The 17,692-nt window shown below is 42.0% G+C and overlaps 1 protein-coding gene across 1 annotated transcript; it reads left to right on the top strand.

Moving 5' to 3' along the window:
- Window positions 1–806: 806 nt before the first annotated feature.
- Window positions 807–1,579, top strand: LOC100769351 (speckle-type POZ protein-like). The gene is given in 2 exon segments (XM_035438650.1): window positions 807–888; window positions 891–1,579. Coding segments are annotated over 2 exon segments (771 nt in total).
- The last annotated feature ends 16,113 nt before the right edge of the window (window positions 1,580–17,692 follow it).

Raw genomic sequence — 17,692 nt, 5'->3', positions numbered from 1 at the left:
CTAACTGCCATTACAGCATATAGGCCAGTAATTGGCAAATTAGCATCCTCCTCAAACAGTGAATTCACGTAATAAGCAAAAACATAACCAATTTTAGCAAATGATAAATATTCCGCCATAATTTTACCTGATTTCTACTCCAGATGCAGTAAATATATTTGACCAGCCGGTAGCACAGGTCTTCAGTTATTCCGAGGCGTTTGGCAGCAGTCGGTCAGCGGTGGAGAGAGGTCACAAAAGCATCTGAGCTTATCTTAGAGAGTATATGGCTTTTCGGCTGGGGCTTTCCTGCAGCAGAGGCCAGGGGAAGCCTCTGCTGAAAGCCGAGGCTTACTCACCTCTGGGCACCTAGAAACTGGGTGGATGGTTCTGAGCAGCTCAGCTGCAATGGGTCAGCTGCTAGCCGGGAACGCCTGTGGAGAGAGGGCGCTTTCCGGGCCTAGGCTGCGGCCCAATGGAACCCACAGCCTGTCCCAAAAGGGGTGTAGGTTTCCAATATCCTGTTTCTGACAACCAGATATAGTAGGAAATTACCAATATGGAGTCAGGTAGAAATATAAGGGTATTTAATAGGGAAAAGCCTTACTTACAGAGCGAACCAGCCAGGTGGTGGTAGTCTGTACAGCAAGAAGCAAAGAGAGAAACCGAAACTGAAACGCAGTCTCCCTACTCACTCTGACCACGCCCTCACAAGCCTGGTCAGGTACTCCTGTAGCCAGCCTCTAAGAAGGCATGGCTACAGCTTCCCCTACAGGGCAAGGCTCCAGTTTTGGATCAGGAGTGTCGACGGAGAGAAAACCAATGGTATGATAACCCCAGGTTTCCTCAAGTTCACGCCAAATCAACACTGGGGATTCAAAAAGTTCATCCATCGAGATTTGTTCTTGAGTCTTGGCTTCTCCCAGACAATGAACTCACTGTCTTATGCGATGTGGACCTGGCAGTCCAAGACTCCTTCATCAACTCCAAGGCTAGCAAGGTCCCAGGTATCCTGGTTCCCAGGTGCACGATGGCAGATGACCTAGGACAGCTGTGGGAGAATTCTGTCTTCACAGACTGCAGCCTAGTGGTAGCTGGCCAGGTATTCGGAGCTCACAAGGCCATCTTAGCAGCTCGCTCTCCAGTTTTCAGAGCTATGTTTGAACATGACATGGAGGAGAGCAGAAAAAAACACGTTGATATCCTCGATCTGGAGCCGCAAGTTTTCAAGGCCATGATGGAATTCATTTACACCGGGAAGGCACCAGACCTCCATAGCAAGGCAGATGCTGTCCTGGCAGCTGCTGACAAGTATGGCCTGGAGCATTTGAAGGTCATGTGTGAGGATGCCCTCTACAGGGACCTCTCTGTGGAGAATGCAGCCCACACTCTGATCCTAGCTGACCTCCACAGTGCAGGACAGTTGAAAACCAAGGCACTGGATTTCATCACAGCTCATGCTTCTGAGGTTTCTGAGACCTCAAGCTGGAAGAAAATGGTGGACTCCCATCCCCACTTGTTGGCTGAAGCATTCAGCTCCTTGGCATCTGCTCACAGGTCTTTACTGGGGCCCCCTCCCAAATGCTTCAAGCAATCATAGGATCCACTCAGCTGTGAACTACAGGTGTATTCCAGAAGCTGCAGCCACCCTCGTTACCAGGCCACCTGTGTAGACCACAGTACATCATTAGTGTATACAGAGTATCTGGGGAAAGACAGCATGGGGGCTCAGCCCTATAATGCCCCTCTAAATGAGTTGAATGGGGATCAGTGGATTCCCCAATACTATACCCTTTTGCCGGACTGGTTTGCTTACTATCCAATGAGTTGGATACTGGCATTCTATTCAGTTGCTTCACCCAAACCCATGGCAGCAGGGTTTCTTTGGAGGAACCTGTCTGGACCAGACTGAGCAGATTATATGATGAAGGATTGAAAGCAAAGGATGAAACATACATGCATGTTTGCTTACAAGAGACAGAGAAGAGAAAGGAGACAGTTTTTCCCTGCAAACTCAGTGTGTGGGGACTAGAGGGTTGACTCAGTTGGCCAAAGGAATTGTTGCTCCTGGAGAGGAACAGTTCTTAGTTCAACTCTCTGCATCCATGGGTGAATTCTCAAACATCTGTAATTGGGGATACGGTGGGTAAAGTCCTCCTCTTGTGTCTATGGGTGTTAATCTCTGTTAACCAAAAGCAATATAAAGTGAATAAAAATTTTACGATCAGTTTGTGGATTCCATGGTTTTTCTGTTTGAAGTACCCAATTTTGTCCATCCAGCTCCCATTGACTGTGGAAGTTTAGACAGAATGCTCAGGGCTACTCTATTCCCAAGCGGCTTTCTACTAGCCTGTGTGTTTTATTGGTGAGTTAATACCATTAATATTGAGGGATATTAATGACTATTGACTGTTTATTCTTGTTTGCTTTGGATTTGTTGTTAGTCGTGGAATTGTGTGTGGATTTCTACCCCATTTATCTTTTGGTTGTTGGTAAAGTGGGATTATCTATTGCATATGTTTTTTGGTTGTAGTTAATTTCCTTGGGTTGGAGTATTTCTTTCAAAACATTATTAGGAGTAAATTAGTGGATATGCATTGTTTAAATCTGGTTTTATCATGGAATACCTTGTTTTCTGCATCTATATTGATTGAAAATTCTGCTGGGTACAGTAATCTGGGTTGGCATCCGTGGTATCTTATTGTTGGTAGAATATCTATCCAGGGCCTTCTGGCTTTCAGTGTTTCCTTGGAAAAGTCAGGTAGAATTCTAATAGGTTTGCCTTTATATGTTAATTGTTGTTTTTCCTTATTTGCTATTTATATTGTTTCTGTGTGTTTGGAGTTTTAATTTTTATGTGGCAATGGTACTTTGTTTTCACTCTATTTGGTGTGCTCTAGGTTTCTTGTACTTTCATTGGAATGTCTTTCTTTAGGTTGGGAAAGTTTTCTTCTATGATTTTGTTGAAGCTCTTTTCTGCATTTTGAGTTGGGTTTTTTCACCTTCTTCAATACGTATTATTTTTAGGTTTGGCCTTTTCATGGTATCCCATATTTCCTGGATATTTTGTGTTAGGAATGGGTGCCTTAACATTTTCTTTGATCGATGATTCTATTTCTCCTAGTGTATCTTCAATGCCTGAGATTCTCTCTTCCATGTGTTGTATTCTGTAGTTATACTTGCATCTATAGTTCCTGATCATATACACAGCTTTTCTATTTTTACCCCAGTGTTTGTTTTGCTTCTCATCTGTATTTAATTTTTCATGTTTGAACGTTTTCCTTCATATGTTTGAATATTTTTTCTTGGCTTTCTTTAAGAGAATTGTTGGTTTCTTGTATTTTTTGTTTTGTTTATTTCTTCAATTTTTTAAGGAATTTTCCATATTATCTTTGAGGGCTTCTATCATTTTCATGAAGTTGTTTTTACGGCCATTCTCCTCTGTTTCATCTGTATTTGGATATTCAGGTCTTGTTAGTGTGGAGTCCCTAGAATCTGGTGCTGTCACATTGCTTTTTCTGTTGTTGAATGTGTTTTTATATTGTCTTCTTCCCATCCCTTCTTCTATTGGGTGTAGAAGGGATCTATTACTCTCCAGGTCATTAAGGGACCGAAGTTTCCTTCCAGTGCATGCAAAAATGTCCAATATTCTGATGTTATGTGAGCAAATAGGGAGCACAGTAGGAAGGGGTGAGCAAGGAGAATGAGAAGGGTAGAAGAGGTGGGGTGAGGAGGACATGAGCGAGCAGAAAGTTGAATAGGGGTAAGAATAGAAGAAAATAAGAAAGCAGATACCATAATAGAGGGAGACAAGTAATCTTTGCTTTCTTTGTCAGTTTCATTCATGAGTACTTTCAAACATCATTTTTCATTGTACTGGCTCCTGATGAGAAGGTTTTGCTTTTAATGGCTTCCCTCATTTCCTGAAGTAAGAAACTAAAGCTGATTATGGTCCAACAGAAGAGAATTTCTGGATACTGATCTCTGCGTAGCCCTATCTCTCTGCTGCCCAGTCTTCTGACATATCTACTGTGGTAGCATGAAAGTTAACCTGGATCCAAAGTGAAGAAGTAGGACTTACTCTTCTTAACCTGGGTCCACAATTGCAGATATCTGTAACAGGGAAAATAAAATCCTTTCTTTTCCTTCATTTCATGCAATTTTTTGCTTGTTTTTCCTTCTATTTCTTCAGGTAATTTCTTGTTTCCTCCTTAATTGTCTCTATCATCTCCATAAGATAATTTTTCAGGTCAATTTTTCTTTATTCTCTGTGTTGGTGTGGAATCCCTAGATTCTGATGGTGTCATATTGGTCTCTATGTTGTTGAGAGTGTTCTTATTCTGTAGTCATCCCATCCCTTCTTCCAGTGGGTGCAGGTGAGGTCTCTCCCTCTCACAGGCAGCAGGCACAGAGCAGTGGGGGAACTCAAGTGCCAGGCGAAGTCAGAGGGCATTGGGCGTGCAAGGGTGAGGTGCGTCCGCACTCAACATGGGCCTTTTGATATGGGCGAGTACACTCCTGACCAGAGGGAATCTCAAGAGGAATCGAGCAGAAGGTAATGGGGGAGATTGGGGGCAGAGCAGCTCCCAGACTTACCTCAAGCTGCAGGTGAACGGCATAGAGCATAGGGGGTACAAGGGTGAGGTGTGCCCGGATTTAGGGTGTGCCTTCCTGAGCTGGGAGTTTTCAATTAAGAAGCGATAATAATATACTTTCCTTTTACATTAAAAAATAGCTTATTTCCTGAGTTTTTAACTAGAAGTGTTAGAAATAAATGATCTCACTGGCACTGCTCACTACTGATCCCAGCCCTGTGGGATCGACCTCACTCAGAGACTTTCAAGTCCCCAGTACCAGTCCTGCCACCCTGCACTGGATGAGGAGAGACATCAGGGTATAGACATGCTTGCACCCAATGGAAGGAAACCTGGGTCCAGTATCAACCAGTAGAGGAATAGACGCCTTCTACACCCAATCGAGGAAGTGATGGGAATAAGAGAATATAAAAAAAAACATTCACCACAGAAAAAACAATATGACAGCACCAGAGTCTAGGGACTCTTCACTAGCAAATCCTGAACATCACAAAGCAGATGAAGCAGAAGAGAATGACTGTGAAAACAACTTCATGAAAATGATAGAAGACCTCAGAGAGAATGTGGGAATATCCCTTAAAGAAATGGAAGAAAAAAGTAAAACCAACCCCACATCTGACAGAGGGCGATCTCTATTATATACAATGAACTCAAGAAGCTAGTCTTCAAAACACCAAACAATCCAATTAAAAAGTGGGATACAGAACTAATCAGACAATTCTCAATAGAGGAATCTAAAATGGCTGAAAGACACATACGAAAGTGTTCAACATCCTTAGCCATCAGGGATATGCAAATCAAAACACCTCTGAGATACCTTCTTACTCCTGTCAGAATGGCTAAAATCAAAAACACCAATGACAGTTTATGCTGGATAGGATGTGGAGAAAGGGGAACACTTCTCCACTGCTGGTGGGAGTGCCAACTTGTATAGCCTCTTTGGAAATCAGTATGGTGACTCTGTAAGAAAATGGGAATCAGTCTACCACAAGATCCCACAATTCCGATCCTAGGCATATACCCAAAAGAAGATTCATACAACATTCACACAACACATTCATACAACAAAGACATTTGTTCAATGGTGTTCATAGCAGCACTTTTAGTAATAGACAGAAACTGGAAGCAGCCTAGATCCCCCTCTACCAAAGAATGGATAGAGAAAATGTGGTACATTTACCCAAAGGAGTACTACTCAGCACAAAGAAACAATGCAATCTTGAAATTTGCAGGTAAATGGATGGAACTCGAAGAAACCATTCTGAGCGAGGTAACCCAATCACAAAAAGACAAACATGATATGTACTCACTTGTATGTGTATTTTAGACATAGAGGAAATGGTTACCAGCCTATAATCCACACTGCCAGAGAAACTAGTAAACAAGGAGGAACCTAAAAGAGACAAACTTTGTCCCCTGGAGAAGGGGAAAGGGTCATGATAACCTGAGCCAATTGAGAGCATATGAAGAGGGGGGAGAGAACTAGAGAATGAGAAGGGAAGAAGAGGAAGGATGCAGAGATCATGAGGGAGCAGAAAGTTTGAGTCAGGTGTAGATTAGAAAAAAAATATGAGATAGGTAGGGTATTAGTTGGATGTTTGGTAGGGGAGGAAGGGAGTTAGAAGGGAACTGGGATTGTCATGTAATTCAAACTTGTTTGTAATTCAATCATTTTGTAATTCAAATAAAAAAGAAGAAAAGAAATAGGGCCTCAAAGAGGCTCAGCAAGCAGGAGTTATTGTGCCAAAGGCAGAGGAGACAGAGGGGATCCAACAGTGGGTGAAGAAACATCTGTCCAGGCTTCCCCAATACCAGCAGCACTTTTGACAGTTTTTCCTTATTTGTCTGTGAAGGGGATTTCGACTCATTGAAGAAGGATTCAACTGGTTGCTAATGCGATAATGAAGTCATCCCTACCATGGAAACCCTTTCAGTGACATAATATAAATATTTGTTTTTAAGAATAAAAATTTAAAAAATGAAAAATAACTCATTAATTGCTAACTTGTGTCTGTAACTAATCTGTTTAGATTAATGAATATTCAAATTGAGAAGAATAGTCAGGAGAAACCAGTAATTCTTGACCACCTTGTTTTTCTAGGGAAGCACAGCCTCACTGTTGGGGAGGATGAGAAGCCTTCATGTATGAGGAATAGATATCTATGTTCATGAGAAATGGAAGCTCCTCCTGATGTAAAGCAATCCTGCTGTTGTTAACCTATGAGGCTGAGAGACTCCATCAAGACGGGCTGTCTCACAGACCACAGCTACTTTCTCCCTGGCCTGACTGCCTGTGGACCAGCGGTCCTATTGCTGAAGTGCTGCAGGACTTATAGTCCATAGAGATCCTGCTACAAGGTCCAGGCTGACCAATGGCTCTTCAGGGTCAGGAAAATAATGGTGTATGCACTGGGTATTATATTGTCATTTATGCCTCTAAGGGTGATCTGAGTGACCTACTGAACTGCCAAGCTGAAGTTGACTCCCCGGATAGGATAGGGCCTCTTGAGCTTTGGCTGTCTCCAGTGCTTCACCAACACAAGAAGCTAGTTGTTATTAACTTATGGATCTTATGGCTGTGATCTTAAATTTTAGCTCTCTTGATTTAAGCATAAATACTAATAATATAATAGAAGCATAAATATCTTATAACCATATAAATTTGAACAATTAAAAATATTTTAATGTCTTTTTGTAAGAACATCAAAAATAAAGCACCCTTGATGTGTTTAAAATCATTATCATTGGTGACTATTAAATTTATGTTGTCAATTCCCAGTGTAACTAGTTTTAACTTTTTGACAGATTTAAGCATGAAGCAGTTTTAACATTATTTTTATTAAAAAGCCATTTGAATTCCTGATAACCCAAATTTAATGACTAGGGCTGGGGGATAAATTCTGAGCTATGTCCATAAATAACTGTCTACTGTTGGAATTAGACAATAAAAATATTTGAACCATTTTTGGGATTTTTTTTGGCTTTTGGCTTATAATAAAATTTAAGTTTATACCAGAAATCATAGATAGAACCTTTTAACAAATATATAGAATTAATTTTTAAAACTTTTAAACATAATTAACCTGGTGTGGTCAAAATTTTTAACCTGTATTATTATTATAAATAGATATGAGAGCCCATAGTAAACAGTTTACAGTCTTCTCTGACACTTTTACGACTTTCTGTTGACAAATCTGTGCCTTTATAGCTGAGACATGGTACCCCAGGGTCCCTAGCTTCTCCAAAAGGGCCCAGTACCTTGTTTACAGTCCTGTTCAGTAGGGGCTGCCAGCAGGAGGTCATCTACATATTGTAGAAGGATCAGGGCAGGGTGCTGCATCCGAATTTTAGTTAGAATGAATGGGCCCACCCAAGGTGGAGGATTGTGGGCCAGGTCTTCCAAGGTTATGATGTAGGGAACCTGGTCAGGGGGGTCATTTGGGTCCAGAATTGAACACCCTTTCTTTTACCTGTAAAATAATTTTAAGATTAAAAGAACCGTCCCGAGGCCAGCCAACATTAAATGTTGGCCACTCAGAACTGGAGAAAGTTTGCCATTTTTTCTTCTTGATGTCCAGGGACTTGTTATTGGCTCAGTCCCAAACATCTCCCCAATGATCTAGAGTCAAACTTAAGGGGATTGTTAGTTGTTGTCCCATGGTGATTAGATGGTGAAAAAAAAAATCCTAAGTTTGTTAATCCAGACACAGAAGGACAAGCACAGTATGTATTCACTCATGAGTGGGTATTAGATGTAAAGGAAAGGATAACCAGACTACAGTCCACAACCCCAGAGAAGCTAGGTAAAAAGGTGGACCCTAGAGGGACACACATGGAGGGCCCCAGGAAGGGAAAATAGTTAAGACCTCCTGCGTAAACATGGAGGGGTTAGAAGGGCGGTGATGTTGGATGGTAATATCAGGGATCAAGAAGACCAAGTAGTGGGGGAACACAGGAGGAAAGCACTGAAAGAGATATCTTGATAGAGGGAGGCATTATGGGGTTAGAGAGAAACAGGGTGCTAGGGAAATTTCTAGGAATCCAGAAGGGTGACTCCCAGCTAAGACTCCTAGAAATAGTGAAGAGGTTTTCTGAACAGGCCTTTCTCTTAAACCACATTATTGGATTAAGCTCTCTTTATTTCAGAGGACAGCAGGGTGAAACACAGGCCAGAGCTAGATTAATAACCCAGCCAGCGCAGCCAGAACAAAAGGGGCCCGCGTCCCCATGTGCAGCCCCTTAAGAAGCTCCCTTATGTCACCATGGCTTTCCTTCACCACTCCCCTCTGGGCGAGTCCCCAGGTCCACCTGGTACCTGCCCCAGGACTATTGGGCGGGGCTAGGGTGACTCCCTACAATTCCCCTTTTAGTCTAAAAGAGGATTAAAACTTCATAGTGTAAACTATCCAAAACTAACAATCATAAGGGTGAAATACAAGAAGATACAATAATCTGCTATGGTACATCCTATGTCTATTCTAGCTAAGTCTTAAAGTCATGTGGAAAAAGTGTCTAACTTGAACACCTTCTTCCAATCCCAACTCTAAACAATAAGAAGGTCATTCTTAACTAGGCTTACACTACCCTAATACACAATAATGGGGAACGGGGGCGTAGCATCTTCTAGGTTACTTCCTGCTGAAATGGGACGATGATGGTCATGTGGGGGCCCTGTGGAAAAAAAAATGCCAGTACAGGGAAAGTCTCTAATGAGTTATGTCTAGTCCATGTTAGATGAGATTTGTTTGATTGAAGATCTACGTTGAAATCCTCAACTTGATTGAAGTCGTTACTCGAGGTTCTGGTTGGAGTGTCAGTCGAAACGGAGTGAGTTGAATCCAGTGTAGTTGGGGAGGTGTAGTCCAATTCCTTTTCCAGAGCATGCAGGGATTGCTGTCAGGCTGGGTCTTGATGGCTGTATGGGACTCAAACATAAGTGTCATCAGAGAAATGTTCGCTTGTTTATGTATGTGTACCGGAAAAGGTACCTTGACGAACCTTGACTAACAACGATTATGAGAGGGTGTAAAAGAAAAGCCAAGAAAAGACAAAGATAGTCCTCTTATTCTTCATTTATTCTGTATTATAGCAATTGGCTTCTTGATATAACACAGAAACTTTTAAATGTTGTTAAATAACATGCTTGGATTTTAGAGTAGGGAAGCCAAATCCAACTCTAAATCCAGTCTCGATTTAGTTGAATAGGGACTAGGAAATGAATAGACATAGAGTTATTAGAGAGACAGCTGTAAATTTTACCGTATGGCACGTTCCTTTTGTTCGATGGTTATAGCTACATTCTTTCCTTAAGTATCCATACATGTAGTGTCCTTTGACTTCTAGAGGGGGGTTCCTCAGAAAATACCTGTCAGTCATCCTTGTCGAGGGGGTTGTCTCCCTCAACTCGAATTTTGATCAATTTTGATGGTATCCAAAGATTTTCTTCTCCTGTGGAGACAAATGCAAAACCTCTACCCCAACGTAATACATGTCCAGGTTTCCATACCGAGGTCAGCACATCTTTGTAATACACTGGTTGGTTCAGTTCAGCAGTTTTTTCCATAGTCCAGTGTCTTTCCGCAGCTGTCTGCCCACTGTCATTGGCATTAAGAAAGTTTAGCGTTAATAAAGCATTATGCAATCTATGTTTGGGGGGTTTTGACTTACCAGCTTGCCTATGGAGCATCTCCTTAAGTGTCCTGTTAGACCTTTCGACGACTGCTTGTCCTGTAGGGTTGTGTGGTATACCTGTGACATGCTTAATGTTATAATATTTGAAAAACTGTTCCATTTTTGTGGAGACATATGCTGGAGCATTGTCAGTTTTTATCTGTGCCGGTATGCCGATAAGTGCCATCACCTCCAGTAGGTGTGTAATAATGGAATCAGCTTTTTCAGAGTTGAGAGCAGTAGCCCATTGGAAACCTGAGAATGTGTCAATGGTATGATGCACATATTTCAAATTTCCAAATTCTGTAAAGTGAAAAACATCCATTTGCCAGATCTCATTCCTCCGAAGGCCTTTAGGATTACATCCTGCTGGCAGTGGAGTTTGGTTATAAAAGGAACAAGTAGGACAGTTTCTCACTATCTCCTTGGCTTGTTGCCAAGTGATGGAGAAGCCCTTCTTTAAACCCTTGCTATTTACATGATGCTTTTTATGAAATTCCGAGGCTTCTAGCACAGTGCCAATCAATAAACGATCGATCTCATCATTGCCTTGTGCCAGTGGGCCTGGCAGACCCGTATGGGATCTGATATGCGTAATGTACAGTGGGTTACTTCTGTTTCTGATTGTTTCCTGTAACTGCAAGAACAACGAGGTTAGTTCAGTATTATCAGGGACAAATTCTCCAGTCTCTATGTGGAAGACGACTCTTTCTGCATATTGGGAATCAGTAACTATATTAAGAGGTTCTGTAAAATCCATAAGCACCATAAGAATTGCATATAATTCTGCTTTCTGTACAGATGTATATGGACTTTGAACTACTTTACTTACCTCACCTGCTTTATAACCAGCCTTACCTGTTTTGTTAGCATCAGTGTAGAAGGTAAGAACTCCAGAAATGGGAGTTTGTCTTACAATGCGTGGAAGAATCCAAACTGTCTTTTTTATGAATTTAATTCTGTCGGTTTTGGGATAGTTGTTACTAATTGTTCCCAAAAAGTCGGTGAGAGCTATTTGCCAGTATTCATTATCCTTCCATAAGGAGGAAATCTCATCATTAGTTAAGGGTACTATAACCTCTGCTGGGTCTTTCCCAGTCAACTGACGAAGTCTTAATTTGCCCTTTAAAATCAAATCAGAAATCTTTTCTATATACGTCTTTAACTTTTTGTTCTGCTTATGTGGCAAGAATATCCATTCCAATATAGTGTCTTCCCTCTGCATCAGAATCCCAGAAGGGTATTCTCTGGATGGCAAGATGACCAGAATGCAGTCTAGATCAAGGTTTATCCGATCTACATGCGCTTCCAATATTCTGTTTTCTACCCATTGTAGCTCTTTTTCTGCTTCAGCCGATAATATTCGTGGACTGTTTAAGTCCTTTTAGTGCCATTTTTAAATGCTTTAAGTCATGTCCTTCCACACCAATAATCGTCTGTAATTGAGATATTTCTCCCAGTAGCTTCTGAAGACTGTTAAGAGTTTGATAACGGTCCCTTCTAATTTGTACCTTTTGAGGTCTGATTCTTTGTAAGTCTATCTTATATCCTAAATAGTTAATAGAATCTCCTCTTTGTATCTTTTCTGGGGCAATTTGTAAACCCCATCTAGGCAGAACCTCCTTCACCATATTAAACATACGTTCTAAAGTTTCCTCACTAGAATCTGCTAAAAGAATATCATCCATATAATGATAAACAAGAGATTGTGGAAATTGTTTACGAATTATTTCCAAAGGTTGTTGTACAAATTGTTGACACAAGGTAGGGCTATTTAGCATCCCCTGAGGTAAAACCTTCCATTGGTATCTCCGAACTGGTTGTGAATTATTAAGAGTTGGCACCGTAAATGCAAACTTTTCTCTACCACTTTCTTGTAATGGTATAGAGAAAAAGCAGTCTTTAAGGTCAATTACTATGATTGGCCATCCTTTAGGTATTAAGGAAGGCAATGGCATTCCAGGCTGCAGAGCGCCCATAGGCTGAATTACCTTATTTATGGCTCTCAGGTCTGTCAGCATTCTCCAGTTACCTGACTTCTTCTTGATGACAAATACAGGAGAATTCCAAGGGCTGGTAGATTGCTCTATGTAACCAGCCTCTAGCTGTTCCTGTACTAACTTTTCTAGAGCCTCAAGCTTTTCAGAGGTCAAAGGCCATTGCCCTATCCAGACCGGTTCGTCTGTAAGCCATTTTAATGGCAGGGCCTTTGGTTCCTCTGAAGGCCTGTCATTTGTATTTAATGTCTGTACAGCCCGGATAGTTGGTAACCATTTTCCATGGCATCTTACCCGATCTTTTCTACTATCCCGCGGTTGTCTAGAATTCGTATCTGACACTGGAGGGATGTTAATTTGAGTATTCCACTGCTGTAATAAATCACGACCCCATAAATTTATAGCAATATCTGCTACGTAAGGTTTCAATATTCCTTTTTGTCCTTCCGGTCCAATACAAACCATCGAGTTAACACTCCGTCGAACTCTAGATAGAGTTCCAATTCCTAAAAATTGTACATTGGCCTCTTTAAGTGGCCAATTCTTAGGCCAACATTTCTGAGTGATAATAGTCACATCAGCTCCAGTGTCCACCAAACCAGACATAACTTTATTGTGAATTTTAATTTTTAACTGAGGCCTTTTATCATTAATAGAAGCTTGCCAAAATACGCGGTTGTCATTTTCACCAGTCACATGTGATTCTTCATCACTATTTAAGCTACCCTCTAGAGCAGTATCATTTTCCACCATAGGCAAGGAATTATCTATTCGTCCTGTGAGAGATTGTCTTCCACTGTTACTGGGAATGATCGAACTGTTCTCAGGGCAGGGGCCTGCTCGAGGCCCTTTTCCGAGTTTCCCGGTGCCAATAATTTTCCCTGAACATCCCTAGTTGATCTGCATTCATTAGTCCAGTGTTTGCCCTTACCACATCTCCTACAGAATCCAGAGGGCAACGACCTGTCTCGTGAATTTCTCTGTCTACAATTTTTCCTTATATGTCCCATTTTACCATAGCTGAAACATCTATTCTCCTGACGCCTCCATGGACTTCTGGAGCGTGCTCTTCCCATGTGAGGCTCTGAGTCAAGTTGGCGATGAACACTGGCCTCACGGTACCTGTGTGAGCCCCTGTAAGGTGCTCTTCCTTCCCAAGTCCTTCTGTTACTATCTCTTCTAATCTCCTTTTGTTTGTTGAAACCTCTTGGGACAGCTTCTTCTGCCCAGATTCCAGTATCTTGTATGTTACAGTCAATATGGGCAGTATGCAAAACCCATTCTTCTAGTGGAGCTGATCTCATCTTCAGAGGCAAAAGTATTCTTTTGCACATTGGGTTTGCACTGTGATAAGCTAAACTATATACAATTGGATGTCTTATTGTTGGATCTGTTACCTGCTTGTCTACTGCTCTGGTCAATCTGTCTAAGAAGTCTTTAAATGGTTCTGTTTGTCCCTGTTCTATTTTTGTAAAGGCTTCTAGCTGTTCTCCTGATTCACGAACCTTGTCCCATGCATTTAGTGCTGCTGTTCTGCATAGGGACAGTGTATGGTCGTCATATTCAGCCTGAATCTGTGGGTCAGAATAAATACCTTCTCCTAGGATTTTTTGGAGGGGTGCATCAACTCCGTCCCTGGCGGCTTGCCATTCTAGGATCCCCCCCTTCTTCCCTGAACAATGCTCTCCATTCTATTAAGCAGGAATTATCGAGGACAGCTGATGCCAATCCCACCCAATCTGCGGGCCTCACCCTGTTAAAAGTGGTCCAAGAATGCAACAGCTGTTTTACATATGGGCTATGAAGACCATACGAGACAACCGATTCCTTAATATGCCTAAGATCCTTTAATTGGGTTGGTTGCCACGCATATGCTGTCTGCCCCTGGGAGTGTTTTTTAGATGGTTGCCTGTCCACCACCATGGCCGGGTATACTAAAGGTGTGTGTGTAACCGCTTTAGGGTGATTGAAATACCTTCTCGAATTGTGCATCTCGGATCGGAGTGAGTTAGTGTCTTCTTGTTCAAGATACGTCAGCCGGGTCAGAATTTCCTCACAAGAGGCTTTAATCTCATCCACCATGAAGGATTCAAGGCGTGATGCGGAATCCTCGATTTGCTTCAACAATTCTCCTGTAAGATTTTCTAGACGAGTAATACGTTCATCCCAGGCTAGCATTTGGGTGGCCTGGAAATAGCCATCCTGAGATTGAAATTTATAGTCAAGGTTGCGATTAATCTCTGCCATGAACTCGGTAGACATTTCCAGTTTGGCAACCCTGGTCTGTAACTCCTCCTGTAAGCTTCGAAGCTCAGTTCTAAGTTCATTATAGTCCTTCTCACATTTCCCAGCTATTGACTTAGTGGCATTATCTGATTGTTGAAGCCTATTCTGGGTTTCTTGTACCTTAGTAACAAAGGAATAAGAGAGAGAGCCTAGCTGAGTTTCTAAGTGGTTGCATACCATCTCCAACGATTCACAGTTTGCTGCCTGCCTAGCCATTAAGGCATCATGGTCTGTAGCCTGTTTTGTTTGTAGCATACCTAAACTAGATTTCAGTTCCTCATGGTCTGTAACCTGTTTAGTTTGTAGCATCATGAAACTAGATTTCAGTTCCTCATGGTCTGTACCCTGTTTACTTTGAATTATTCCCAAACTAGATGTCAGTTCCTCATGGTCTTTAGTCTGTTTACCTTGCATTATTCCCAAACTAGATGTCAGTTCCTCATGGTCTTTAGTCTGTTTAGCTTGCAGCATTCCTAAACTAGATGTCAGTCCCTCATGGTCTTTAACCTGTTTAATTTGTAAGGTCTGAATAAATTCCTGAGTCTCATCACGATCCTTTGCCCGATCGGCTTGTAAAGACTTGATGGAGCATCTGTCTATTTTTATGTTGTTATAAATATGCTGCATTTCAGCTTGAGTAGTAGATAGATCTGTCTGTATCTTATAGAACATTGAACGGAGCCCATCGTCCAGTTTTTGTTCTAACAGCTCAAGAATCGATGAATAGGTAAGTTTTGATTCATTTAGAGCTTGGCTACGTAAGGCTTGTATGTCCTGCAAGTGGGTAGAGAGATCAACCTTCCTTCTGTTCTTGAGGATCAACGACACGTGAATCAAGAAAGTCACAGCTAACAAAACATGTAAGCCCATATTTTGTAAGTCAGCCTGCTCCTCCAGCAGTGAATGCATGTAAGCATAAGAGATGTTATACATGTCTAACTGCAAAGGAAATGTAGCCATATTTATTGGTAATTTCATTTCCGGTTGTAGTAACCACATGCCGGCCAGCAGGTGGCGCAGCGCGTCTATCTAGAGTAGGATCTGACTCACAGAATTCTGCTTTAGCCGCTAAGGAACTTTTTAGAACTTACCTGTGGGTATTTGCGTCAGGCAGGTGGCTGTGCCCACGGCTAGGGTTGAAAGACTTACCCTGCCAGGGTCTGGCCGCAGACGGAGGCAGCAGGTGTAGGCAGGCAAGCGGGAACAGAGGGGTGCTTTCCCTGTAAATGAAAGCTGAAAACCCTCCCTGTGCCCGCAGGGGCTGCGCGTTCTAGCCCTAAGCGCACACAGGTAGCTATCTAAAGTGAGTGCCCGGGAGAATTCTCCCAGGTAGCCGGAGGGCCAGACAAAGCCAGGCCGGGTCTCCTGCAGGCGGGCAGCTCTCATGCGGCGGGTCAGAAGTCCCAGTGGCGCGATTAGGCAAGAGCCTTATTGTTCGCTGCTGAGCCGCGGCGTGCACCGGCGCTCCGCGAGAAGCGGAGGAATCCGGCAGGTAGATGGGGCGCTGGAAATACCGCCACGGGAGTCAGAAGTCCGGGCGGCGGCGGTTATGCGCGGGCGCTGCTATTCCCGGCTGAGCCTCGGCCTGCAACGGCGCCCTCGGGAAGAGGAGGAATCCGAGGACCCCGCGAAGGGAGTCAGGAGTCAGTGTTCCCCTCACTCCACATCCTATCCAGCATAAACTTTCATCAGGGTTTTTTTTTTGTATCTAAGCCATTCTGATAGGTGTAAGATGATATCTCAGTCATTTTGATTTGCATTTCCCTGATGACTAAGGATGATGTGCTTTTCATTAAATAGCCATTTGAGTTTCTTCTGTTGAGAATTCTCCATTTACATATGTACTCCATTTTTAATTGGATTATTGGGTATTTTGTTGTTGAGCTGCTTGAATTCTTTATATGTTTTGGAGATCCATCTGCTGTCAGATGTGGTTTTGGTGAAGATCTTTTCCCAATCTGTAGCCTGCCCTTTTGTCTTATTGACCATATGCTTTGCTAAGGCAGTCTCTTGACTTACAATCGATATAGAAGTCCATAGTCTATTGGGGGCAGAGACACCCTTTGTTAGCTACTCCCTGGGTATATAATAAAGCAAGCCAGTAAGCAGCACTCTTCAGTGCCTGTTCCTTGACTGATTGAGTTCCTGCCCTAACATCATCTTGGGGTGCATTATATGCTGAAAGTTGAAACAATGCCTTTTTTTTCAAAGTAGCTTTTGGTAATGGTGTTTCATAACGGCAATGGAGAACAAATTAAGACAGAAGACTCAAGAAATTTAATCACAGACTAAGAAAGGTTCATGACTTTTTCACATCAGGAGATTTGCACTTTGGTGTTTTACAAATTATATGGAAAGGTAATAACTGTCATTCATATATATGGAACACCCTAACATTTTGAACATTTGTCACAGAAACACATGAAATGGGATGGCTTCTTGAAGATTCTGGGTTTCTATGGGAAGCCAATGAAAAAAGAAGAAATACGAGAGAAAGACAGGGAGATGACAATGTAGCTCAGGTGTAGAGAAATATTCTAGTAGGTGGAAGGTACTGACTTATGTCTCCAACAAGCCTTACACAGGCTCGCATGCCAACACATACACATACATTCATCCACTCCAAAGAAGAAGAGAAAACAACACTTCCTTTGAACATGTAAAGAGTATCAGAAGCTTATTGAAGCTTTTGATTGATTACTATTCAGATTATTACTATCACTAGGACCATGCTCCCAGAATCCCCTACCTGCAGATGTGTGGACTGCACTGTGTATAGATATCATGTTTTATTTCCTTAATGCAAAGGAGCAACTTTTACCTCACATGGAAATTGTGTAAAAATATGGAAGGTTGCACTCACACAGTTCCTTCTTTTAGTATCATCTTTATTAGTGTGTGCCTGTGTTATAAGTGATATTTCTGTAGTGGTGCACTGAACAGCCTTCAAAGTGACCATACATTCCTGTTTCTTTCTTGAAAGATTCACAGTGTTGCAGGTATGCCGGTAACAGTTTAGAAAACAATACATGCTATGCATCTGTAGCTCTGTAAAGCACTTTCTCTAAGAAGGCCTAGTTAAGTCTCCACCATAATGTAATTTAAAATAGAAAAAAAGACTCTGATCTTCTTGTTCTGTTACTTGAAGCTTGCCCTCATCTGTTT

Source organism: Cricetulus griseus, chromosome 2 (assembly GCF_003668045.3).
Source record: "Cricetulus griseus strain 17A/GY chromosome 2, alternate assembly CriGri-PICRH-1.0, whole genome shotgun sequence".
Classification (NCBI taxonomy): Eukaryota; Metazoa; Chordata; class Mammalia; order Rodentia; family Cricetidae; genus Cricetulus; species Cricetulus griseus.
Note: the sequence above shows the minus strand (reverse complement) of the source record. Positions and strands in the feature narration are given on the sequence as shown.